Below are 25253 nucleotides of genomic sequence, written 5' to 3'. Positions count from 1 at the left end.
AGATTTAGTTTACTTTATGATTTAAATTCAAAACCTCAATAAAAAATCTTTGATGTATTTCTCATACAAATATGAGGGATGTGAAATAAAAAGTGATTTTGGTAAAGAACACAGTTTATTCTTTTTCTTTTACACTTTTTTTAAATAAAGGAAATTACAGAAGTCAAGCAATGCTGCTTGCATTTGATGCAATCCTGGGCCACAAGTCTGCACACTCTTTTGCCACAGGCCCTGTGATCGCGGAGCCCTTCATTTCCCCTTTATTGTTAACAATGACTCCCGCATTGTCCTCAAAGTAAATAAACACGCCGTCCTTCCTCCTGAACGGCTTGCGCTGCCTGATAACAACTGCAGGCATAACCTTCTTCCGAAGCTCTGGCTTTCCTTTTTTAACCGTCGCCACGATCATGTCACCTGAACCGGCGGCCGGAAGTCTGTTCAATCGGCCGCCAATACCTTGAACGGCGATTACATACAAGTTTTTCGCCCCTGAAAGACAAACACTCGAAATTATCACTGAAAACCGGCACCGACAACCGAGACCTACCGGTATTATCTGCACAGTTGATCACCGCACCGACGGGTAAACCCAGGGAGATCCTGAATTTGGCTCCAGCGGAACCACCACGTCCTGAAAATCAGTTCAAACATGTTAACCACAACATAACCTATAAACACGATTCGGGAAAATCTCAAGTGTTTTTCGACCATCCGGGAAAATATGCACAAAAACAAATCGATAATTGCACACACATAGCTGCCGTTGGGCGTTTGGAATTTAAAAATGCACGATTACACGCGATTTTTTTGATTTTTAGGGAAATATTCACTCACTCACCTCTCTTAGACATTTTGGATATGGAAAAGAGTGGATGTACGCAACCCGCAACACGCTTCTAGTTTTTGACAGACAAGTTTAAATTTTAGCGGTAAATGTCAAACAGTTTTTAAACTTCAAAAATGTCGGGCGATTGTGTTGACGATATTGAAAGTTTCTGCTCCCAAGCTTTGTAGGTTTTTATACATAACTCAATGTGTTGCAGTTATTGATGAAATCGAAGCCAAAACTGATTCCGACGGTGAAGATGTGATAACGACAGTTAGCGACAAGGATAAAATCGAAGGAATCTTGAAAGAGAATGCGAGCGATTTTGACACGTTGTCCGGCACTTTGTCCGCTTCGGATATTTTGGACGATGGCGAAAGCCAGAGCACACACAGCGGTTCCATCATCGATGTAGAGTCAGAAGGAGAATCAGAGGAAGATGTTGAAAGCAAAAATAAGAGAGTAAAATCGAATTAACTCGTTTGTACTCATTTCTAACGCGTTATTTTAAGGACATCGCTTTTGATAACTTGTCCGAGGTACTGGAGAACTTGCAAATAACCAGTAAGTAGAAACGAATCAAAATTAGCGCTGGTCTGCAACAAGTTAGTTGAATAGTTTTTTATTTTTTGTCGTGTGGCAGCACTGAAACGTTATTGTTGTTTATAACAAATCCACATTTTTTAACCAATTCATTTACAAACACAGACAATAAATCGTTAAAATGGTTTTAGTTGATCGTATTCAGATAGAACTCGGGGGTGAATCACATTTTCCGGAGTGTTACATAACGACATAACCTCAAAATCGTTGCAGCTCAGGAGCCGTGGCCCAAAGATGTCAAACTATTCCAGCCATACGAAGTGGAGCAGATTTTACTCCCCGACAATGCAAACTGCCTGGCGGTCCAAGCTTTTCTGAAAATGTGCAATTTAGATTTCCAAGTGGAGCCGCGAGCGAACGCTGAAGCCATGTCTCCGTCCGGTAAAGTACCCTTCATCAAAGCTGGAGCTTTCGTGATTTCGGAATTAGAACCGATCGTCCAATTCGTCAATAACAAGGGAATTTCGCTGACTGACAAACTAGATCCCGAAATGAAATCTGACATGAGAGCCTACATGAGTCTGGTGCACAATGTAATGGAGGTTGCAGAGGTAAGTAGCGGATTTTTTTGGGTAAATCAAAATTAATTTTCACACAAGCTGTACATCTGTTGGTGTGATAAAGAGACTTACAATGAGGTGACTAGTGTTAGATACGGCTCTATTTATCCTTGGCCGTTGAATCATATCCAAAACAGGGTGAAAAAGGCCTCTGTTGTTAAAAAGTTAAAAGTTTTGGGGTGGTATCAGAAATCGATCTCAGAGGTGTTTCAAGAGGTTGAGAATTGTTGCCAAGCTCTGACCGATCGCTTAGAAGGAAAAGACTTTTTCTTTGGGGATAAGTAAGGAGACAGTGTAGTCAAGATGAGTTTGTTTTGAGTCAATTTTTAGACCGACGGAGTTGGACGCTTTGGTTTTTGGCCACCTGTTCACGATTCTGACAACTCCTTTGCCAAACAGCCATATCGCGAATACCGTGAGGAATTATCCGGTCCTCATCAATCTGGTCCAGAGGATCGAAAGAGACTACTTCAAAAGAGAGACTAAACACTAATAGATAAAAGAAACACATATTTAATTGTTTTATATTTATTTAACGGTTAAATTGAAAGAATAGTTATAAAGATTTATTAAAGCACCTTTCGATTAATATTCTTGTTTTGCTCGTTTTAAATTTTTAAGCTACAAGATCGAGAACCAGGGCAGCATTACGATTATATACAAAAAATTAACACGGTAATGCTGCTGTGATTCAAGACCGCAATACAAACAAGCAACAGCTTGGTTTGTATCAGAGTTATTGAGATTCGTCCAAGTCAGAAGATTTCTTCTGATTTGCATCGTCGTTTTTATATAAATAATCCCTCCACCCGTCCCTTGTTAAAAATTATCACGACTATAGAAGAGCCATTGGAAGAGTTCAGACAGACGTTCCATGGGGCTCCTTGAACCTTAAAACTATCGGAACTTGAGGTAAATTACTACCGAAACGAGAGTTGAAGGCAAGTAAAAAACGGTAAATGGCAGTTAAAGATTCCATCTTGAACACCGTTGTCGTAGACAGAGAAGACTTTAAAAACTATATGAGCACTGAGCCTTGGATGGCACCTAAGCTAATTTTTGACGGACCGATCATGGCAGTTGGACTTGTTCCTTGGTGACTTCAGTTAGCTACTATGACTATAGGCAGTGTTCGTGTAAGGACCGCTGTAGATCGAGCTGCCGGGGTTCGACATCGTCTTCTTCGTTCGTCTTCTCGCCAGGAGGCACAAGATGGCCGCGATCACGCACAGCATCAGGATCAGGCCAGCTATGCAGATCCCGATGGCGAAGCTTCGTTGAGAAATGCAAATGCTGTCCTCAGGAGTCTGAAAAACCAACAACAATGAGCGCCGGCCGAGCGTGATGTAAAGGCGAACCACGCCATCATCGGGCGTAATGGTCGCCCTAACAATGCCGTGTTTACGCGTTACGTGGCTCGTAATAATTAAAAACACTCTCGTCTGGTCTCCTTTCGATACATCAAAGCAACCAACAGTGAAAGTGCAAACAATTCGAATTCTCCATTAGGTGGAGATACGCTTGACATTCACTTTTCATTATTTCTTTATCGAGCGTCTCGGGACCGGAGAGGATACGTTCATTGCTCATTTCCTCCAGGAGCACTTGTCCAGGAAGTCAAGTCGCCGAGTTAATCGAAGGCGATGACTCAGGTGGATCTCGCGACGAAACATTTTTCAACAGAAGCACCGGTTATGAGACAGCTTCTGGACATTTCGTAATGCTCGTCGAGAAAGCTTATTTCCATTTTTCTTGCAGCTTTTTTCCCCCGAGGAAAACTTTCCACTGGAAACCGCACCACACCGAGTGTGCATTTAATATGCTCAAGTAACACAAGACAATCTAATACGCAAGCCGTAATTAACTTGTTGGTTTATTGCGACCTAAGCTGTTGATTACCGAATGTTGTAAGGAATCTAGTCGACAGTTTCACCTGTCAAGATTACCACGCGATGTTGAGTGGTATTTAATGAAAATTACTCGTTGCCGCATTTACAGGGTCTAATTTTAAAGTTACATCAGTGGGAAATTTCTTTAATTACTTATGCTTGTTCGTCCTACCAACTGTAGAACACGTAATTGTCCGAATGGCGCATTTAGTCTCCGGTCCGCAAGACTAATACACTTAACTTTTTTCAAATAATGGTGTTTATTGTTTCAGGATTTCCAGTAAATTACATTTGTTACAAACTGTCTATTTTGTTATCATCATCGTTTAAACTGTGTAACGAGTCCAATTAAAAAATGGCTTTAATTTATATCGAGTTATATTTTTGCAGGTGCAGTTGTTGCAACAAACGGTGCGCAATCAAAGAAACCAAATTAAATTTATTTAAGCCACGTCATATTGCACGGTGCCATGATTTTTGAAAGTCACGTTCGAGCTTGATTCATCGTGCATATGTCACAATTGACGTTTGAGTCGCAAGTTACGACTTGATTTAGGAAAATTCTGTAGCGCGCGCTCTTGATGGAAACGTTTGTTCGGATGAGATAATTAAAGGTTGTAGATCTGTCAACAAGTCGATCAGCTCTGTCATAAAATCAGTTTTAATTGCACCGGTTGAGCTTGAGGCTGTAGCCAATGATGAATGTTTAATTAAAATGATTTCCCGATGGCAACAGGAATCGCCGGTAGTGCGCCACGGAGCAAAAACAATGAACCATTCAAATCCACAAACAACGGTTTAACCTTTTTGTGAAGCACAAATTAAGAGCACTTTTTTCGCGAAATTAATCGCCACTCGAAAGTCCTGTTGAAGGTCGACAAAACAAGATCGCTGTTTGTATTTGGCAAAAACTGGTGCTGTTGGTGAGTGGCCTAACGGATATTGGTTCGGCATTGTTGTCGCTGCTCCGCTCGCGAGTTGATTGTCTTTTGGGTCTTTGTGCGCCAAAAAAGGGCAGACAGTGGACCGCTATTCGTGAAATTGGCAAGACCCCCGGGGCCTGCTTAGTCACTATCACGACAAATAATCCGAAGATGTGATACCAAACTCACCTTCTCGCTAAAGACGGAGTCCTCCTCCAAGCCGGCTTTGGCGAGGTCGTTGGCCTCGTTGACATAAAGGCCGCTGTACACTTCGATGGTGGCTGGGGTCCCTTCGCCGGGGTCCGCCGGAGTGGCGGCGCCGGTGGCCTGCCTGCGCAGCCTGTTTGCCCCGCAGCTTGGTGGCTGCCAGAACAAAATTACAAAATAAACATTTTTTAGTGACATAAAAGTAATTGCGCAAAACGAAAAACCCCAAGGGAAAAAAAATGTTTAAAAAATTAACAGTAAAAACTAGTACAGAAAAACTGAACGCCGTCTCCAGTAGCGTAATTTACTGCACGTAAATGATCATAATAATTATTGGATTAACAAGAACGAGAAATAAATGAAATTTAAAGAAATTAATATATTACTGTCACCAGGGAGCGCCATACGAATATTTTTTCCATAGATAAAATAAAGTAGATTTTATTTTATCTATAGATAAAATAAAGTAGATTTTATTTTATCTATGATTTTTTCCCCGGTGAGTGGTGACTAATTTCTTCCTTACGCCACTGTCAACAAACCAGGACGGTATTTCAAGTATGAAAAAATGTTTGGGGCCAACCCCTCGTGCGCCACGTCCGCCTCGTCCCGGAATGACCACAATGGCGGTAGGCGTCGCCGCACCATTTATTTTCTTGGAGCTGTCCTCGGACACGATATGGCCATTGTGGATGCACTGGACCCTGACGCCCTCCCGCTTAACCTTGGGTGCAGCGGCCATGCACCTACAACCTGATGGTTCTCGGAACGAAAAGAGCGAACTTGGCTAACCTCGCCGGCTAACGGATCGAGAAGATTCGATTTTTTCGTCATCTAGACGCAATTGGGATGCTGTTTTAATTGCTATTCGTCGACAGGAAAACTCCCAACCATCTCGTGCAATTATCCGATATCCCAAGGTTTCGATCCCATTGTGCCGTGATGATGTAGCCAATTAAAATAAAATCATGACTCAAGCGGCTTTTCGGACTGCGAGGATTCGCCCCGGGCCTGCGGAATCCGCAACAAATTACGTTTTTTGTTGCCGACATTAGCCATACCTGATCCGGCCACAGATGATCTGTTTAGGATGAATGCGACTTTTTTCAAAGCAATTTGGAACGGTCTGGCTTGTTAGTTTTTTCCTATTCGACATGTTGTGACTCCTAAAATCCGCGTCTGAGCTTGATTCGTCGCCTAATCTCAACACTGTCACACCACACCGATCACACTTCTCGCCAACCTTCCAAAAATATGTTTCTCGGAACATTGTTCAACAAACGCAATTCCTTCGTCATTAAATTTGGGTTTGAGGATTTCGCAAACGGTTTTTTTCCTAAATAACTACGTTACTTTCATATTTCTGGTGAAAATGAATATAATCGGACCGTGATCATAACTGGATAAATGCAAATGAAACTGTTTGCGTGTCTTATTACCTAATATCTTCCTACACCACTAGAAAAAAATGCGTGGATTGTCTACCAAATTTTGGCGTCCTTCAAGACACGCAAGGCCTTTGCCCCCGTACAGAATTAATTATTTAGCGAAGACTTCACCGTGTAGTGTAAATCTGGACGATTATCGACACCCACCAGGGCCGTGTTTGATGATACTGCACCGTCTAAAATCGTTCCAAGAACAGCGAAAAAACTGGAGAGAACCCACGCTTTGGCTAAATAGCGGATTGATGATGTTGATGACCAGAAACAAAATGACAGGGAGAAGGTTGATGTATCGTGCGTAAAAACTGTTTTTTCAATCAGCCGAAGGAGTTGATTTGTGCTACCGCAACTGTTATAGCTCCAGGCTCGTTCAAAGTGTCTGCTAAATATGGATGGGTAGATAAATCCAAGAAATCTGTAATTGTGTATGTAGATGTACACACCATAAAATAAACTGCCACGTCTAATGGTTGTGGAGGTTTTCCCACTTGGTGAAAAATTCTGGAAGTGCTTGACCCCATCTAGCTATACCATATTCCCTCGCCTATTAATCATTGGCACAACTGAACAGTCTTTCATTAGCACCAATCTGGTAGTAATTGTGGAAAGTAGAGTGTAATGTTGATGGAATCAAGAACGTGGACGTCATGTTATACAAGAGAAACACGTGACACTGGTGTTTCACATATGATGAAACGATACAACCATTTGTTGTTTTTCAGCTCCGTTTGTTTTCGATTTCACAATAATTATTACAAGAGATTATTGTCTTGACATAGCTCCAGATAACATCCATTCACGTGCCACAGTTTATTCGCTTATGACAAACCGCAAAAAATCGATCACTTTCAGTAACAGAAAAAAGATTTTTTACGCGTATGTCTTTCGACGCACGTTCACTTTTTCTTACTTTCTCTGAATGATCTAATCAGAAGGGTCAGTATCGATGCAGATGTGGTGTTCTCCGCTTTGTAATTCATAAAACTTACTTTTTAAATTCACATTCATCACCTGAATTGTCAGATTTTTTAGGGAGTTTGGCGTTGCCAACTTACCGAAATGTCGCATCCGCTGTCGGCCTTGAGGCACAACTTCACGTTGCACTGGTAGTAAACCGACGCCGTGTAGGGAAATTTGTGCGCCTGGAAGTGCACCGACGCCTTCGTCTTGTCCTCCGAGTACTCGAACCTCCCCATGATCTCGGCGTCGAGCGGGCACCCCTCGTCGTTGATCAGCTTCTGCTCCCCCCAGCCCAACCCGTCCCGGACCAAACAGTCCGTGATGCGGATCCCGTACGTGTCTTGCTCGTCGATGGTGATGACCAGGGTTAGGGGGTCACCGATTTTCACGTTCTCGGCGACTTCCTTGTAGGTGGGGTCCCCGGAAAAGATCTTCATGTTGCAGCCCGGCATAGGTGCCAGTGCCGTTACGGGGTCGGCGGCCATCAAGCTGGAAGAGCACAAAAGGTGAAATTTTTTCCCGAGCAGGTGAAGGTTGTCGGTGATTTGCGTGACTTTTTCTCACAACATAAATGAAAGTGCGATTAAATTAACACCGACGAGACCGTCGCCGTGAGTGCTTCCCGATCCAGCTGATGTGCTTTTGGGAAATCGCCGTTATAAAACCGACAGATCAAGTGCGATTTGGGGGTTCCGGCTGGGATAATGACAGCCGGAAATGAAAAAAAACATCGTGAATACGCGAGATCGAAGATTGTCGACGGCTGAATTCTGCGAAAACAAATTGTAGATGGGGAAAAAGTTGCATTTTAATGAACTTCGCAGTCGAGGTAATTTATTCCAGACGAGTGTTGGAGTACCTTGCCTGCGAGGTAAAGTGGGCGGAAAGGTCACACAGTTTTCTTGGAAATGGCGCCTCAACTGTATTTTTTCAAACCGCAACGCGGTCATTACATCATTACAAGTTCTTGGATAAAATGTTTTGTCTTCGTGTCGCGATCGTCGCATGATTTGTTTCCAACTTGTTGCCGCTAATCGACAACCAATACTTTAGACTGCAACTCCAATAAATTGTGATGGTCGGAATCCAGCCGATTGTCACACCCATTTCTATAAAAGAAACTGATAGTTGTTGCCATCCTGCAGCATCTTCCATCACACCTAGACCGTCACATTTATTACAAAGGCGTGGGATTTACAGACGTGTTTACGACACTGCTACAAACTACTCGGTTTTACCGATTTAGGAAAGTTCTTCTCGTAGCAATCAAAGTTGATGACACTGGAGAAAAAATCTGCAGGAAATTTTCAAACAGATTGTGGTCATTTCAGTCATATTGTAAGCGTAATTTTCCATCGTGCTATTCAATTATTGTAAAACCTGGCGTAACTGCCTAGTTACTCGTCTCTAAATAGTGTAACTGTCACGCTTATGTTCCACATCTTATGCAAAATAATATTGAGCGTGCTTGACCAGTCCGATATCGAGTTGTTGATCTCGGTAAAAATACTGTGAATTACAGAAAGAAGTAAAAAATTGTCGAATTACGAATTATAAAGGGAGTGAAGCGTTAAAGGTTGTTGAAAGTGGAAACACAAATCATAGTAATTACAAAAAACGCAAACTGCAATACCGTTACTGGATTAAACTTGAAATTAGCTCTCGGAGCTGATGAATTGAAAAATAAAGGCGATGAGAAACTGCTGGAGAAGATTGAGTAGCAAAGGATGAGGAAACACTTAAGTGGAGATTGCAACACCGAGAGCGGCATTCTTTCCAAGTTGTGAAAGATGCGTTGGTCAGGCAGGCTTTAGGGGTACTTACTCGACCTTGAGGGAGTCGTTGGTGACGGTGTTGTTCCGGGTGTTGTAGCGGCATCGAATGTGGAAGCCCCTCCCTTGGTTGGTCACCAGTTTCAGATGGGGTTGAACGACTATGGTATTAAAGTACTCAATACCGCCATCATCCTGCAAGAAAAAAAGACCTTCATGCCGCAAATATTTACAAAGAATCTAGCTGTACTGTTTGTGCAAATTGGCTATTTTTACACGACAGGTGATGTCATGCAACAAACAACCTCAAGGTAAACCCGGAGCATGCGATCATCTCCGCTCATCACCAGTACTGTTATTAATTATTATTATTGTCATTATTTGTCTGGTAGTACCGGTTTGGCGCATTTTGACGTTTCCCAGGAGTACTCGTAGCCTGGGTGGTACCAGGTGAATGCACCTGGAGGAAAAAATCGAGGGGAACGACAACCCAAATCAGTTTCCTACATTTGTAACATGTAGCAGAGAAAGTGAGTAACGCGATTGTGCGAGAGGCAACGGTACTCGAAACTGGGAACCAAACTGGTACTCCTACGGTGCTCCCATAAGAGACGAACCATGCCCACGACGAAAAATCACAAAAGACCAACCGTGTCGCGCAAAGACAAAATTATACTTTCAGATGGTCTGGGCGTGAAGGTCGCCCTGTACGTGGGGTTCACAAAGGTCAGAGGAGCCACCGAAATTGTAATTGCGAAGTTGGGATTCAATCGGCGTGGATGGGCGAGCTACATGTTCGCCAGTTTAGAAAGTACCACTGGATTTACCGTGCGTTGACGTAATCATAATTGTCTTTTAATGAGTGCCGTTGATCAGAACTTCACGGTTCGAGTTGGCACCTCGTGATCAAATGTCAGAAGGCGCGATCAATCAGAAGAAAAATCCGAGCTGTGCTAGGCGAACCCGGACCTGTGACGTCCTCTCCTGAGTCAGTTGTGGTCACCCACACTGTGACCATTCCGGGCGAGAACGTGCAAGAAGCGGCTCACACCGACCACGCCTTGCAGGCTACGTCACAGTCTCATGTTAACATAAATTCATGCAAAAGCCAACAGAGTAAATGCAGGGTCGCCTGTCTTGATAATAAAATCAGTCGGCGTTTTGCAACTCATTGTTTTCGTGTCCCACTATCTGATAATTGTTTTTTCTGTGCATATTGACCACTTTCACTTTTTGCACGGCGATCCGGTGTGATATACTTTTGGGTGATTTATCGCGTTTAGCAACTTCCACTAACCTTTACCGCTTGTGGGAGATTTTCCAGACCGGTTCTGCAAGACCAGTTTGAAGAAATTAGACACAGGATCCTAAAAATAACAGAGCGCGTCCTTTGGGAGCGCGATCTGCGCCTTCTTGTTCTTTTTCCTAGTGTTGTCCTAGATCAGTCATTTACATAACTTTCTCTGTGGTTTTACTTTTTCTCCATTATATAAGAAAGGACCATATGTTGGTCGGAGGAATTGGTATTGTAACAGCTGTTACAATAAAACACTCTCAAGGTTCTGTCCTCTTTATCCGTAGACGTATAAGTACACGCAAGAACGTTTAGGTGCATCGCGTTACGTGTGCGAACCGTCATTACAAATGGATGTCGAGCCATTTCAGAAATTCCTGAAATTTCTTGCTGAAGCTTCCACATAATCCGACCTTGCGCGCAGATTTTCATCGACAAATTCCAACCTCAAAGCACCTATGCAAAACTCCAAGAACACGCTTCTTGAGGTCTCATAATCCAGTCTTTGGCTGAATCATCTTTCAGTCCTCATTTATCCATCTAGGTCTTTGATCGACCCTATAAGGTTCGACATTACAGCAGCATCACTAATGGAAGTTAAATTTTCTCGTTAGAAATGATGCATGAACTTCGCTGACCCCCTCTATTTTTTGTGGCAACGGTTCAGCGAAGAAGTTCCATCTTGTTGAGGTGCGGAACCGATGAATTAGGTTTTTCTCGTTTCTGCAAATTGTCGAAGCACTTGACCGAGTCCGATTTACTAACCCATCGAATTCCGGTACCCATTCATTCTGCGGGTACTCACTTTTAAAGCTCGCGTAATGAGGAATTTACTTTAAGGATAAGTTAATTACTGGTTTTATGCTGGTCTCGTATCAAGTACGCGATAACCTAAATGCTGGAATTGAGGAAGTGCCTCTAAAAAATTGTTTCCCGTGATTTCGAATTAACTGTGCTTGAGGAATGTAACGTTTCGTGGTGTTTTAACACTGCAGATATAAAATAATCGTTGACACTTTACAGCGAGCCATAAAAGAGAGGTGTTCAATGATTGAATTTTATGTGTAGATAAATATTTTATGTAAGGCGTATCTGGCAAATGTGTTCTATTCGTGTATGGTTGGCAAACGTGACAATTACCCAAGCTTGAACTTTGAACCGGAATAAGTGACGATAAATAAGGTTGGCAACACGGAAGAAGCTTTCTTCTATTTTCTATTAGGTGTAAAATCGTAATTTTACACAGATTCGTCGATTTCGCAGGATTTACAAGAGTCTACTTGATCACAAAAATTGTCAAAATGCTTGAAATCTTTTGAAATTCGTGGAATTATACGTCATTAAATATAATTGTGAAGTTTTTTGACATAATAATATTATAGCAGACATCCCACGCGAGATTTCCAGTCTCCATTAAACTAAAATTTATTGGAGGACATTTATGAAATCCAAATTGTTTCATTAACATATTCAACATTTGATATTTTCTTTGTGGTTTAAGTTTCACTCAGTGTCCACTACAGATGGAAGATAAAAACATTAAATCTTTACTTTTTAAATGAAATAATAAATGTTCTAGCCGCGAGATAAAATTACGGGTAAAACATCAAACAGGAATAGAGAAAAAGAAATAGACTTGTAGAGAACAAAAAGTAGACGTGTTGGCCTTCAGAGTGTCCCGATTTAAAACCAATTGAACGCATGCGGGATAATATTAAAAATGTAATCAACGGGTAAGATGATTGATTTAGATCAATTTTGTGAAAAAGCGAGCAAACGAGTTTTGAGAATAAAATTAAAGAAAGGCTGGTGGAAGTGGACTAAATTCGCGAGCAATAAATTTAGATTGTCACAAATTAAAAAAATTTCCCTACCTGATTATTAGATTGTCACAAATTAAAAAAATGTCCCTACCTGATTATGCCCATGTCAACAAAGTGTCAAAAAAATGAGGAAAAAATGACAATTAATGCCATTCAACATGATGATAGGTTATGACTGTTTTACAATAGAGCATTTTCCATTGCGTCAAAGAGTGACATTGACGACCAAAATTTATTGCTCGCGACTGTACACATCTTTGGTCTACATCCTAGATGTAATTGTATTTGGATTTTGACGGTAATTATCTTAAATAAAAAAAAACTATAATTTGAAAATATGTATACTTTTCTATGACGCGTTCAAATGAAATCCTGGGCTGAGTAGGCGTTGGAAAAAGTAAACCGTTTAGAACAGTGTAAAGTTTGAATTTCCCACCGTTTGACACGAATGACATTTGTTTATGTTTAATCGGAACATAATTAAACATGTTTGTTTTCAGCAAAGGGTGCCCTTAGATATTTGCTTCGAGAATAGGAATCGTCAAGTTATTCTCTTTTTAATGTTAAACATTGCAAAGAAAGAAAAAAAAGAAAGATTTTTAGGCTCTAAATTTTAGGTTAGCTGTCAACATGCTCCAATTAATTTACACTTTAAAAAAGCACAACAATTGAGTGTTGGTCTAAAAAATCCCGAATTTTTAACACTAAGTCACCAAAAGTACTTCAATGGACTGATGGTAATGACTTATGATAAATGTTCTTGAAAATTTTTGGTTTAAAAATTAATTAGTTAATCTGATTACAAAAGCCAAAATAAATATTTCACTTGATTCTTTAGACTCTCAGAAAAAAATGCCATTTTAAAATCAGGTTTGTACAGTTTGACGTTTGACTTTTAAATGATGGGAAAGAAGATAAAAATAAACTTGTGGTACTGAACTGACGGGATATTCGAGATGTAAGACTGCTATATAACCACAAAATTATGCTTTGGAAATGATCAGCATTAAAAGTAAACCAAAAGAAATCAAGAAAAACCACTTCTGGTCTGACATATAATAAAGAAAAAGTAAATCAAATGGGTTCATGTGTTACAACGCTCAACACTGAAGAATAAAATGGTACAGCAAATTTGTTATAGGGCAGGTACATCCTTGGTTAAGTGTATCTAAGGTTTGTGTCTTGTGAATTTTGAGGTTAGATATATCAATTGGAAAGAAATCCGAATACAATGAAGTACAAATCTAAGCAAATGTTAATATCGGGTGTTTTTTTTTTAATTTCACCACGTAGGCGTTGAAGTGTCGCTTGTGAACGCACCACTCAGACTCAAGATTTAAACAGCTGATCCGTAACCTGTATAGGTAGTGCGTTCACAATCGACTGTTCCAAGCCTACTATGAGGTGAAATTTAAAAAAAACACCCGATAGTTAAGAGAACTGTTGGAAGTGATGTCCTTCCTCCCAGAACCTTAAAGCCAAAGTCTCTTTACGTTACAATAAACATTTGTTAACAACACCTCTACTAATACTAGAACTGTCAAAATACTAATGACATATGAGTGTGCTACGACAAAAAATTTACGACAGATTTTTGATGTTTTTAGCGTAAAAAAGAGAAAGAAGAAAAGCAAAGAAGCAATAATCATTCATGGCTTCTATTCTAAGTCTGGTGAAGAAAATAAGAATGTCGTCGGTGAAATCTGAAATATGGGCATCTCCATGTCAATCTGTTTTGTGATTAGTGTAAATTTTACAAAATTGAGTGGTGCATGTTGTGTTTTGAGGACAAATCTGTCAAAGTGTCAAAGGTTAAAAACGTCAAATGACATCGTGTAAATATGACATCGGAAGAATTGTTATACAAAACGCAACAATAGCTAACTAAAGCATTTAAATTCGCTACAGTATGACGGAAAAATCCACATTTTGGCAAAATAGGAGTCACATATTTTTCGGGTTTTTACAACGATATCCGATTTATGCAGATCGAAACTAAAACCGCCAGAAAATCGAGATGTAGTCAGAAACAAAGGAAAAAGAACTTCTTCCTATTGTGTTGACTGCGGTCAACAGTCCTTCATGTCTTTATCTGGAATATTTTGGACGTCATAAATCAGTATTTTTAAATTATAATTTAATACACTCAACATGTGGTCCTTGATATTTTAATACCTAATTAATTCATTCCATCAGCTGTTACACTCGTTTATTTTTACTACTCCACCGTACATTTTCAAATAAATAATATTCTCACGGCATGTTAGTCATGAATGGTGGACAGATTCGTAAGAAAATCTCATTTTATGTTTGACATTTAAAAATTTGACAATTTATTTAAAAAATCAAGAGTGTACTTTGCCTGTAACTAGGGAAACAAGCGAAACTGAGTCAACAGTATTAGAATGTTGTGATCGGTGTCTGTTGTGTACAATGTTTTCAAAATGTTGTCAAAAAGGCGCAAATGGAGCCATCAAATAATAATTCCGGGTGTTGAAGAAGTCAAATGATGAAATTGACAAATCAGTGCAAGGTATCTTTAAAATACTGTGCGTTCCAAGACGGTTCCAAATAGTTTCGTAAGTTTTGCACAGAAAGAGGCTACGTTTCATTTCAATCTCTTTAAAATATTTAAATTTCTTCGTATTAATTTATTGTGTTATTGAATCCAGAAGTATTTCCACGTCTTCAAGAATTTCGATAGAATCAAGATTTGATTGTCAAAAAATACAAAAATAATGCAAAATGAACAACGTTGAAAGTTATCAAACAAGCGGATTTTTGTGCTTTATTGTGTTTTATTTCAACTGCAACTGTTGCTGTCCCACATAGGCCAATTCTTTTGCGCACGGCCTCGCCACAACAATTAAAACAAATAAATTCGCCACGAAAAATTAAAATTCAGCTTTCGTAACCATCCAGCCGCCCTCGCCAGCATTATAAATTTTGACAAGCCTTTCAAAGACACATTTTACCATTTCGTGACAATCCTGATTGCAAAACAAGCATTTTCACGCGCGTTCGCGGAATCTCTTCGCGCAAACAATGAGTGGTTGTCGCCCAACTTTACTACATCAGTAGGTACGCGTTTTAATTCCACCGTTAAATGCATGTCCGTTGACCACGATTACGATACAAGTTGCGTAATCACCTCTTCCTCGAGTCAAAGTTCGGACGTTTAATTATTTTAACAAGCCAATTAGCCGGTGAAAAAATCATAATTGTACCGGAGTGGCACCACAAAATCCTGTTATTTGTCTCATTACCGGCGGCAATAAATTAACAAATCGACAAGAGCCGTTAGGCCAGACGAGCGTCGAGCTCGTTAACAATTCATCGACGTGCGCAACAAAAATCCAGACGGTGAAGGAAAGTGTCCCAACGAGTCAATTCGCGTTCTTAACTGTACCCTCTTGTGCATTTTTGCGCCGATTTGGAGTTCATGAGCGCCCTCACCGTTACCTCTTGACGAGGCCGTTTGCAGGATGGTGCGTGGTTTATGGGCACGCGTCGCAACCGCGTTTTCCGTTATCTCTCGCCAATTTCCACGTCGATCCGACCTTACGTCGTGACACCGTCGGTGCTCTTTTATGTGTCAAGTTGAACACGAGCACGTTTCCACTCATTACCATAATTTCGAATCACCACCAGCAAAAGTCAGCGCGGGTTAAGTCGATTTGCTGTTAAGCCGTCATGATGTGGGCGAGGCCGCGTCGTTCCAGCCGGAGACACTCACGAAGACGTCCTCCACCCGATTTGGCTTACCAGTTCTGTGCTCATGGTGTTGCAGCCGCGCAGCGGAAGATTGTACTTGACGGGGGCCGCTCTCTGGACCCACTCCCCCATGCACGTGCTGTTCTTCGACAGGCCCCTGGGGTATATCATCCCGTTGAAGCGTCCTGACCTGGTGTTGATACTGACGACGATCTCGTCGCTGTTGCATTCTACACGTACATCCGATGCCACTTCCGGTGCGCCTGCAAGAACAACGACACGTCAAGTAACTGGACACTGGCCTGGCTATTGTTATTCCGATTGGGTGGTTGATTAGTAGTTGGTAGTGTGCGTACAATTCAGTTTCCTTTCATTGTTTTTGGGCAATATGGGGATTCATTGATGGTTGCTGAGGGAACGAAGAGGAATTCGCGCGAGCTGGAGGAATGGGCGATCCGTCACACCAACAGAATGACGTGGACGTTGGCGAATTTACAAAGCAAATTGAAAAATGTAGGATGTTGGTTGTCAGTCAACAATGAATGAATCTGCGTGGTTATTTCTGCTTTGAGGAATGTGTGGAACGGAAACCTGGAAGGAAGTTTGTGCCGCCGACGGCAGGTGTGAAAGGGAAAAGTTTGCACGGGGGTATTTATGTAACCAACGGCGACAACGAGCAAATTGTTCTAGGAAAAAGAGAAGCAAATAATTTTTAATTGCAATACACAGAAAAATTGAGTTGAACGATTTACGGGAAATTTTATCAGCGATTAATTATCAGGAGGTCAAACGAGGTGGGCGTCAGAAGACAAATTAACACGAAGTTTTGCGGCGCCGCTAACGGTGAAAATATATTTTTCAACCTTTGGTCGATTAAATACACTCAAGTTTAAGCAGTTTTTATGAAGTTCAGACCAAGACTTTTTGGTCTTTTATCTGCCAAATTATAATGCAAAATGGTTGTCAATACAGCAGGCCATGAGTATGCACAAAAATCAAGTAACTAAATATCAATTTTGACAGTTGGGGGTTATAATCTAAAAGAAATGACAAGCAAAGTATAAAAGTGAATAAGTTTCAGTTTAAATTCACATCATTTGAATATTTTAGAAGTTCGTGATGACAACGACAAACTGCCCCACATTCTCTAACACTTAAAAATGACATTGTTCTTATTCTAAAACTTGAAAATTTTGAGAAAAGACCTTGAGATTTTTTTTGACAATTGAAATGTAAACCAAACAACTCTAAAGTTACTATAAATGCCAACTTAACAAGGCCAACTGCGCCGACAACCATTTTGAAATCTAACATGTGTAATTTGAAACCGTGGAGTTTGGACCGAATGTTCAGAAAGTGGATAGCCAAGTGTGAATGTTTTGAAAAATTTTTGAAAATCCAAATTTTAATAATCTGAAAATAATTATTTTGGAAAATTAATAATTTAGTAACGATGGACGGATTTTCAGCAATTTCGACCATTTTTACAATAAAATGATTCAAAAATGGATAAAACTAAGAAATTATTGCGTAGATATACAGGGTGTCTCAGCTAAGACTTTCCAGTCTAATATCTCCGTTATTTGCCAACGGATTTTTATGAAATTTAAAATGCAGATATTTTAGACCGTGAAGGTTCAATTAGTAATAATAAAATTATCTCAAGTTAAAAAATGTAATTTTAACACATGTTTCCTTTATCGAAAATTATGCGCGATTATTATTAGATTGTTAAACATTAAAAAATAGGGGTCTACACAAACAATTAAGTAAATCACTTGTCTGATTCAACGAAAAGATTAGATTTTGTCGTTAAAAATTTAATGTAAAATTTGAACAGTTACCTTTTGAAACAATTGATGATTAATTGCCAAGCAACATTTTGTACATCTTTTAAAGTCTGTCAAAATTGGGCGCGCTTTATTAGAAACGTCAAATTGTGAAAATTTATTGAAAATACTCTAAAAATAGACTACAGCGGCAGAAATTTCAATATTGTTGAAAAAGGGAAAACATTTTGTCTATGGAGAGGGTCGTAAGAACTTCAATGACACAGTTCGTTTTCTCGTGGAACACTATCCAAATGTAGGCTTTACAAAATGTAAGGTTAAGAGAGTCGTCAATTTATTTGAAGACACAGGAAGCGTATGTGAACTAAATTACCTTGCTAAAATATCCCGATCGTGTTTTAGTCCTTTATGGAAGAATTAAAGCATCCAGTATAATAAATTACGTCCAAATGTTGTCTTTAGCTTTGTAAGTGTAAGGTTAGCAAGATAAACGTCAAATCTGTCACCTGCTCTTCTGCGAAAAGGGATGACCAAAATTCTGCAAAATTGCGCGTTTGTTTCATACGCGTCTACGTTTTTGCATTTGCAGCCACGTTTAACACAGTTTTTTGCTTTGTTTTTGCAAACCAGACGTCTTTCAAGGACGAGTTTTTCCTACAGCATTTTTTATTGACGATCAATTTTTTATGTAAATCTTAATTGATTCAACATTTTAAAAAAGCATGTAAAAATTACGTTTTTAAGACTTGGGTGATTGCATTAATGGGATTTTATTCTTCACCGTCTAAAATCTCTGCATTTTAAATTTCACAAAAATCCGCTGGAAAATAACTGAGTTATTAGGCTCGAAAGTCTTAGCTGAGACACTCTGTATATTTCTATATTTTTTATCTTTTTTTCTTTTTTTCTCCTCAGTTCATTGTTGTTTTCTCTCTTTTTTATTGTTTACATCTTCTTCTCCTACTGTGTTTGCTAATTTCTCTTCGTATTTCACTTCACCCTTTTCCACGTTTCTTTGTATTTTGTTCCTTTTAATTTTTTGAAAGAGAAATATGTACCACTTTTTTCTTTTGATCTAACAAATTTCGGAAATAGCAATGGAAACATCCTTATGTCATTTCTTTTCTTTGTCGAATACGATTATGCAGTGTTTACGAAAAATTTCCCACAATTTGGGGGAACTTTTTATTTACAAAAATGTCACTACGTAATGTCACTGTGGTAATCGTCGTTTCTTGTCTAAAATGCATTCCCGTTGTTTTGGCATAATGGGAAGCCATGATGGAAATTTTGCATTTATTTTGTAGTAAAGCTGTCTGCTGAATTAGGTTTATGTTTTTCTAAGTTTGAGGTAATAAATAGCGTCAAGGTCTAGTGCATTGTTGTCAGTTCTATATTTTACTAGTTTGCAATAGAAGAAAAGTCAGACATCGCGGGAAATTCAGCAACATGTTATGTTCATTTTGATAGGTCCGCATGTAGGCACTTTGGTGGCGGAAATCAAACAGTGTGTCCAACGTTAAAAAATAAATCATGGCCTCCCATTATGCCAAAACAACGTGAACGGTGTTCAGACTAAAACTGTGACTCATAAGAGGTATCACGTGACGTTCGGTGTCCGTCGATTCTGACATTTTAAAAAATGCGAAAATGGGGTTTGCGCTGAATTTATCGAAAAAAGTTTCAGGAAAAAGTTGATTCTAATGAAATTTTATGCTCACATGTAGAGTTTCAGAACAAAAATCGATAAAAATCATTCTCCTAACAAAAAAAATTAAATGATTCGTTTCACAAGAAGGCTGTGCCTCCAATGCGTCAAAATTCAAAACACTCAAATTGCCAAAACCTATTATTAGACACCACAATAATTTTGGTACACTTTGTATAAGGGGACAACCTTGATGCAAATAATTTTTTTCGAAAAAAACTTGTGAAATGAATGTTGTTTTGCAATAAAAAGTTATTGCAAAAATACTTTCAACTTGCAGTTGAAATAAATATTTATACGACATTTTTTATAACCATGAAAGTGTAACACATTCTGAAGAGAACTCGACGAGCAGCGAAGAAACTAACCGGTCTTTGATCTATTGGTTTAAGCTCAGAGAAAATTTATTTTATTTCGGAACTGGTAGTCGCAGTGACGGAGAATAGAGCAAGTATTATTATAACATTCAAGTAAGGATAAAGAACATTTTAAAAAACTAGACGGAAACATCAGTTTTGGATTTAAATTCCGGTCCCAACGAAAGATATGTGTCCGGTATTTTTTACTAAAATTACAGCCAAGCAGAACGGTAATTTAAGAAATAAACCATCATTAAGAAGTCATTAATGGGTAAAAACAGATTAGTAAAACCTACACTTTGTTAGTGCACGAACAACGGAAAAACTTTTAGATTTTTTGCAGAAGATTAGAGAGAATTAACAGAAATAAAGACTTCTAGCAATTAACATATTAATGATGTGTATGTCAGTTCTGTTAGTTTTCTATTTAAAAAGCAATTATTCTGTCAGAACACCATGAAACATGATCAAACACAGCTTTATGCATCGATGATGTAAAATTATTTTTAACAATGAGGTATTTGTTCAACAATTTCCCTTCGCAAGCGTATTTAAATTAGCCCGTTGTGCACAAGCAATTAATTTAAATTGAAGAAAATTCAAATTTACACCAACCACCTATAAAATGAATAATTGAAGCAGATAATTCCGCGAACAACCAACGAATCCCCTCATGCCTGAACTTTCTAAAAATTATTTTAGCAACAATTATAATTCTCAATACCGCCAATTAAAAAATCGAAACCACAATTATGCAATTTCGTGGAATCCAGCGAGCACCACTAATGAAGAAAGACTGCACTAGACAAGAAATGACGGAGCAGATGCGAAGAGTCGTGCAAAAATGACAATGTCGCGGTGAGCAAAATTGCATTTTTGTGTTTAGAATTAATTTCCTTTTGTAGTCAAGTGCAGGCGAGTTACGGTTCACGTGGCAGAAAATATCGATTAGAAGTGGAAGGACAAAAAGTTGTCGGAACAAAATCACATTTCGCAATTTGAACACCTACACAGCAAAACCAAAAGTGTGACCATGAAAATGTAAATTGGACGGTTCGAAGTAGACGGTTTCTCTTCTGGCTAAAAATCGCATAGAAAAGTGGCGAAGGAGTCGTAAATAAAAAGTGAAAACAACGCGAGATGTCCAATACCACGGATCAAATAATTAATATCTCTTGACCCCGATTTTACTTTCGTTTTCCATGCATAAACAAGACATTTCTAAAAGGTTTAATATTGCAGTTACGACACTCTACACAACACTAAAATTATTCTAGTAGAACATTTCGACTATTGTTGCAGCGCGAGCGGTTATGACTATGAGGATGGAAAAAATCGCTCCGGATTGCAGTTCCGACAGATCAGGTATTTACTGTTAAAAGCGAAGTGTTGCAATCGCACTCCTGTTGAAATCTAACGTAGGATGGACCGTACGCCTTCAGCCAGGAGGTGTTAAACAAAAAAGCAGAAAAATTGGAAAGTTTGCATCGAATAATTATGCACCACGGATCAAAATAAAATTTACGACCTCCAGCGAGAAATATCTCGCCTATCCAGTGCTCGGTGTTGGTATCAGAAGGAAAAATCTCCCACAGAAGAATATAAATGTGTTCCAGTCGTGGTCAAAAAGCGCGACTAAGGTCAACAATACAATGCAATAATTGCTAGTAATGGGTCGAAGAAGATGACGGTTCTTAGCATCTACAACTCGAGGCCATCTTTGGCGGAATAATAATCCCCTTTTTTACACATCGTAACCTTAGACTTTGCCCAACAAAGACTCATCGAGGAGTTGAACACTTTGGGCTCAATTTGCCGATGCCGCCTCACGATTACATTGTACTTATCGTATCTTGTACTTACTTGTGGTGACGGGTATGTTGGCAGCCTTGACAGTGAAATGTGAGCAGATCTGCAAAAGAAGAAAATGGTCTGAGTCGGTTGGCAGTAATTGGTGTTATCTAACGAAGCGCACAAAGATAAAGCCAAGAAAGTTGAATCTTCGTGATTTTTACTTTCTTCTTCTTATGACTGTTTTTGTGATCGCTTGATTGCGAGTTGCGTGATGGATGTTTTTGTGGGACTATGTATGTCGGTTATTAACCTTCAAGAAAAAATTACACGTCGTCAATCATTTTTATAAATTATAGATCTAATAAGCACACGGATAGAGACGAAAACACAATAATACCCTGCCATAAAAATGCAGACAAAGCTTTCCCATGGTACAGATCTGGCTTAAGCTATTAGTTTCTCATGTGTTATCTTAAGGCCGATTTCGCTAACGCTCTGTCCTCGACGAGACGAAGTTCATTAAAATACCGCGCACGTTGCCACAATCATCTCGATTCGATCTCAGTCAATAACGAATCTGATTTGCAGTAATTATCCTCAGCGTTGACGGCAATTTCGACAACTTTATAACGAACTGAAATATTGTCTGCAGCTGAAGCGAACAACATTTTATTACATCTTGGATTTACAGGTTCTGTTATCAAATTAGCAGCTTTGAAATGCTGAAACCCACAGGTTTGAAGACGGTTTAAATGCACACAGGCCTGAAAGTTTGTCTTTCTCACGCATAACAGGTTTGGCCACAAAGTTTAACTGGAACTTTGGTTTGATATACATGAAAAATACATCTGCTTGCATACCTAACGGCTTTTTTATTCCTTTTTGTCTATATTTGCATCTTAATTTTCACAGGTTGAAATTTTAATTAATTCAAATACAAAAACGACCGTAGCTTCAGTAAAGTTCGAAACGTCAATGACTCTTAAAAAAGTTCAAGTTTTAAGACACGTCTGCGCAAAATTGCGAGTTTCTTTATGTCGCATCTTCGCAACGGTCAAATTATCGCATCTCCTCGAAAATACACTAAAAACACCACAAATTGCAAATGATTCTTTTTGTAAAGCATTTTAGGCAGTATTACTTACTCAACCGTTACTAGAAATTGTTTTTGGAAACTTTAGCGAAAGGGCCCCTTGAACATAACCTTATTAACGAACGTCATTAATCAAATGAAAACACTGCCATTCTAACCTAAAACATTTTGCGAAATTTGTGACAATGAGATTCAGACATCGGAGAAGTTGTAAAATTTGTGGCAGACGACGATTGAACATTCTTATTGAAGTATTTGGAGTTTTTGTCTGAAAGAATTGCGTTTGAGAATTTGGGAAAAACTGTGCACCAACCTAACCTAACTAACAAATGTCACTTCATTTTCATTATAACCTAAAATGTTTTTGAACATTTTGTAAATCCAAATAATGCCATTTAAATAAACTATTCGTTCGAAAGCAGCTGTAAGCTTTATTAATAAAAATGACAGAACGAAGGGCACTCAACTGGCATTTGCTTGTCGCAAAGAAAAATATTGTCTCGTGGACATCTTAATGGGTGCGGAATTCTCATTAAAATTAAGTGACCAATTTGATCCGAACAATAGTACAGGATACTCCTTTTTGATTTTAAAATTTGCTACTAATAGGTTTTCTGCTTGAGTCCCGAAATTACTTTTTCTAGTTTGATAAACAGTCTAATTTGCATTGAGAATAGCCGCGAACCCAACTGAAACATAATCTAGATGATATATTTCCTGAACACCGCAATGATAAATGATCTCGAATTTGTCACAATAGAATCATAATAATTTTCGCTACGCTCCCGTTACAGAAAGAGTCTAAATCGAATTTCGTTGTGGGCGGCGGTATTTAACAGACATTAGATTTCTTTTAAGAATAATCTTTGATCTAGATAACTGTTTTCGTAACAAGACGACCTTTAAGTTTGTGGCAGCATAGCCATAATGTAACAGTTGTTCCTATTTAACATGTAAATTATGCATTAAATCACAGCACCAATTATCACAAACAGTTTTAACAACTCCATTTGTGAATAAATAAGTAATTCCGAGAAGATGGGGCGGCCATCAATCAAAATTATTTACGACTTGATGAGCACAACCGTTAGGAGCTCTTAAACAATTCATTAGTGGGAATAGGACGATGAAAGATTCATGAATTTGTAATTTCATCCCTAATTAAGACACCTCATGAGTCATGACGGTTGTTCCTCCACAAGGTCTAGTTTTGGTGGCAACTCGACTGGTTTCGCAACTGAGATTTTCGAAATGAGAAATTTTGAAAATTCTGCAAGGCTGTTGGTACAACTCTAGGAATTGGAGGTCACGTTTGGTGGTCGGGTGTTTACTTGATGGCATTTGAACATTTTTGAGGATTGTTAACGATGCAATTAAACTAAAAGCTCGCAATTAAGCGAACGACAATCGATCGTAATTCAGCCGGCGGCGGCGCTTCCTAGACTCGATTTTCAATTCAAAAAACAGCCTTGGGACTGTAGCAGACTTAAAAAGTGACGTAATGGCTCTTGTCTACCTTGGGTATCTAAAGTCCCACAGTATTAACTCGCCTCGGTACAAGATAATGCATCAAACGAGTTCTGTCGTGCGCATTCGGCCGAGATAAAAAGATAATTTCAAGCATAGGTGCGAACGTAAAAATTCCACCGTCTTGGCGTCTTACCAGGAGGATGAGCCAGAGTTGCAGGGCAGCATGTGTCGGGCGGTTCGCTCTCATTGTGTTCTGAAAGAAATAGAAAGTGGTCAGCGTGAACTCAACTGGGTCATGCAGTACGAAGACCACAACCTTGAGAAAATTCACTTTTTTCTCAGCGGTGGTCGTCTTCGCACCCTCGACTCTAACATTCGTGGAGAATATTACGGCGATTTGGAAAACAAAACCTCCGCACCGGATCAATCAGAGCAAACGGTTTCTGTGTGGCGACAAGGTCGCAAAATAAAAGTTCCGACCTTGTCCCTCCTCGCCACTTTGCTCGATTAGTTAAACGTTTTGTACAAATCGATTCCACCCTGGAAGGTCCGCTTGCACAAGTCACAGTTTCCTAATTGGTGGTCGAATTACTCAAGTCACACTTGCGGACTTGCGTAAGCCCATTGAGGGATCCGCGCTCGTGTGGTAACGTCTCGTCGAAATCACCGCGCGCCGAAACTCACCTTCATTGCTGAATAAATATCCAAAATAAAACGAGACTCGATCAAATATCACAGAGAGATGTGGAGATTAAAGCGAAGAGATAACCTAAGAATCAGTCTACACACACGCGTTTTGTTTTCACCTGTCCATGGTTCACCCCACTGGAAACATGAAAAGTCGTCGAAGACGCGGGGTTGGCGAGTCAATGCTTGTTGCGGATTTGTATTTCTTTTAACATATTGTCGTGGTACATGTCTCGTGTTCGAACGCGCCCCCTAGAGGATGTCGAGCTGCGGAACGGCGACAGCCTCACTCTAACCGCCGGCTTTAATTTTTAACTGGCTGCTTTGATGCTGAAG

At 39.4% G+C, this 25253-nt stretch overlaps 3 protein-coding genes across 4 annotated transcripts; 1 reads left to right on the top strand and 2 right to left on the bottom strand.

Annotated features, from left to right (window-relative positions):
• Window positions 1–96: 96 nt before the first annotated feature.
• RpL23 (ribosomal protein L23) lies at window positions 97–976 on the bottom strand. The gene is made up of 3 exons (XM_069038351.1): window positions 839–976; window positions 548–631; window positions 97–489 (listed from the first exon to the last, which is right to left on the bottom strand). Exons 1-3 carry the CDS (start codon window positions 849–851, stop codon window positions 164–166), a joined length of 423 nt encoding a protein of 140 aa, XP_068894452.1. The 5' UTR covers window positions 852–976; the 3' UTR covers window positions 97–163.
• LOC138123584 (metaxin-2) lies at window positions 900–2578 on the top strand. 2 transcript variants are annotated; one of them, XM_069038338.1, is made up of 6 exons: window positions 900–991; window positions 1044–1288; window positions 1339–1390; window positions 1643–1980; window positions 2029–2270; window positions 2320–2578. In XM_069038338.1, exons 1-6 carry the CDS (start codon window positions 961–963, stop codon window positions 2480–2482), a joined length of 1071 nt encoding a protein of 356 aa, XP_068894439.1. In that variant the 5' UTR covers window positions 900–960; the 3' UTR covers window positions 2483–2578. The 2 variants fall into 2 exon arrangements, with proteins under 2 accessions (XP_068894439.1, XP_068894441.1); XM_069038340.1 differs by lacking the exons at window positions 900–991; window positions 1044–1288; window positions 1339–1390 and adding an exon at window positions 1426–1587.
• Window positions 2502–25253, bottom strand: LOC138123582 (cuticlin-1-like). The gene is made up of 8 exons (XM_069038335.1): window positions 24915–25253; window positions 24424–24483; window positions 21737–21785; window positions 16068–16279; window positions 9238–9380; window positions 7509–7902; window positions 4991–5164; window positions 2502–3296 (listed from the first exon to the last, which is right to left on the bottom strand). The coding sequence occupies exons 1-8, from the start codon at window positions 24918–24920 to the stop codon at window positions 3096–3098; spliced, it is 1239 nt and encodes a 412-aa protein (XP_068894436.1). The 5' UTR covers window positions 24921–25253; the 3' UTR covers window positions 2502–3095.

Source organism: Tenebrio molitor, chromosome 2, assembly GCF_963966145.1.
Source record: "Tenebrio molitor chromosome 2, icTenMoli1.1, whole genome shotgun sequence".
In the NCBI taxonomy this organism is placed as follows: domain Eukaryota; kingdom Metazoa; phylum Arthropoda; class Insecta; order Coleoptera; family Tenebrionidae; genus Tenebrio; species Tenebrio molitor.
The sequence above is the reverse complement of the archived record's forward strand: the minus strand, read 5'-3'. Positions and strand labels throughout refer to the sequence as shown.

Coding starts and splice junctions, on each gene's coding strand:
- LOC138123582 (XM_069038335.1), bottom strand. Junction 16,280..21,736: donor CAACATACCCGTCACCACAA/GTAAGTACAAGA, acceptor TTGTTCTTGCAG/GCGCACCGGAAGTGGCATCG. Junction 7,903..9,237: donor AACGACTCCCTCAAGGTCGA/GTAAGTACCCCT, acceptor GTGCTCTTCCAG/CTTGATGGCCGCCGACCCCG.
- LOC138123584 (XM_069038338.1), top strand. CDS start 961: ATGTCGGGCGATTGTGTTGACGATATTGAAA. Junction 992..1,043: donor TTGTGTTGACGATATTGAAA/GTTTCTGCTCCC, acceptor AATGTGTTGCAG/TTATTGATGAAATCGAAGCC. Junction 2,271..2,319: donor GACTTTTTCTTTGGGGATAA/GTAAGGAGACAG, acceptor GTCAATTTTTAG/ACCGACGGAGTTGGACGCTT.
- RpL23 (XM_069038351.1), bottom strand. Junction 490..547: donor CAACTGTGCAGATAATACCG/GTAGGTCTCGGT, acceptor TTTGTCTTTCAG/GGGCGAAAAACTTGTATGTA.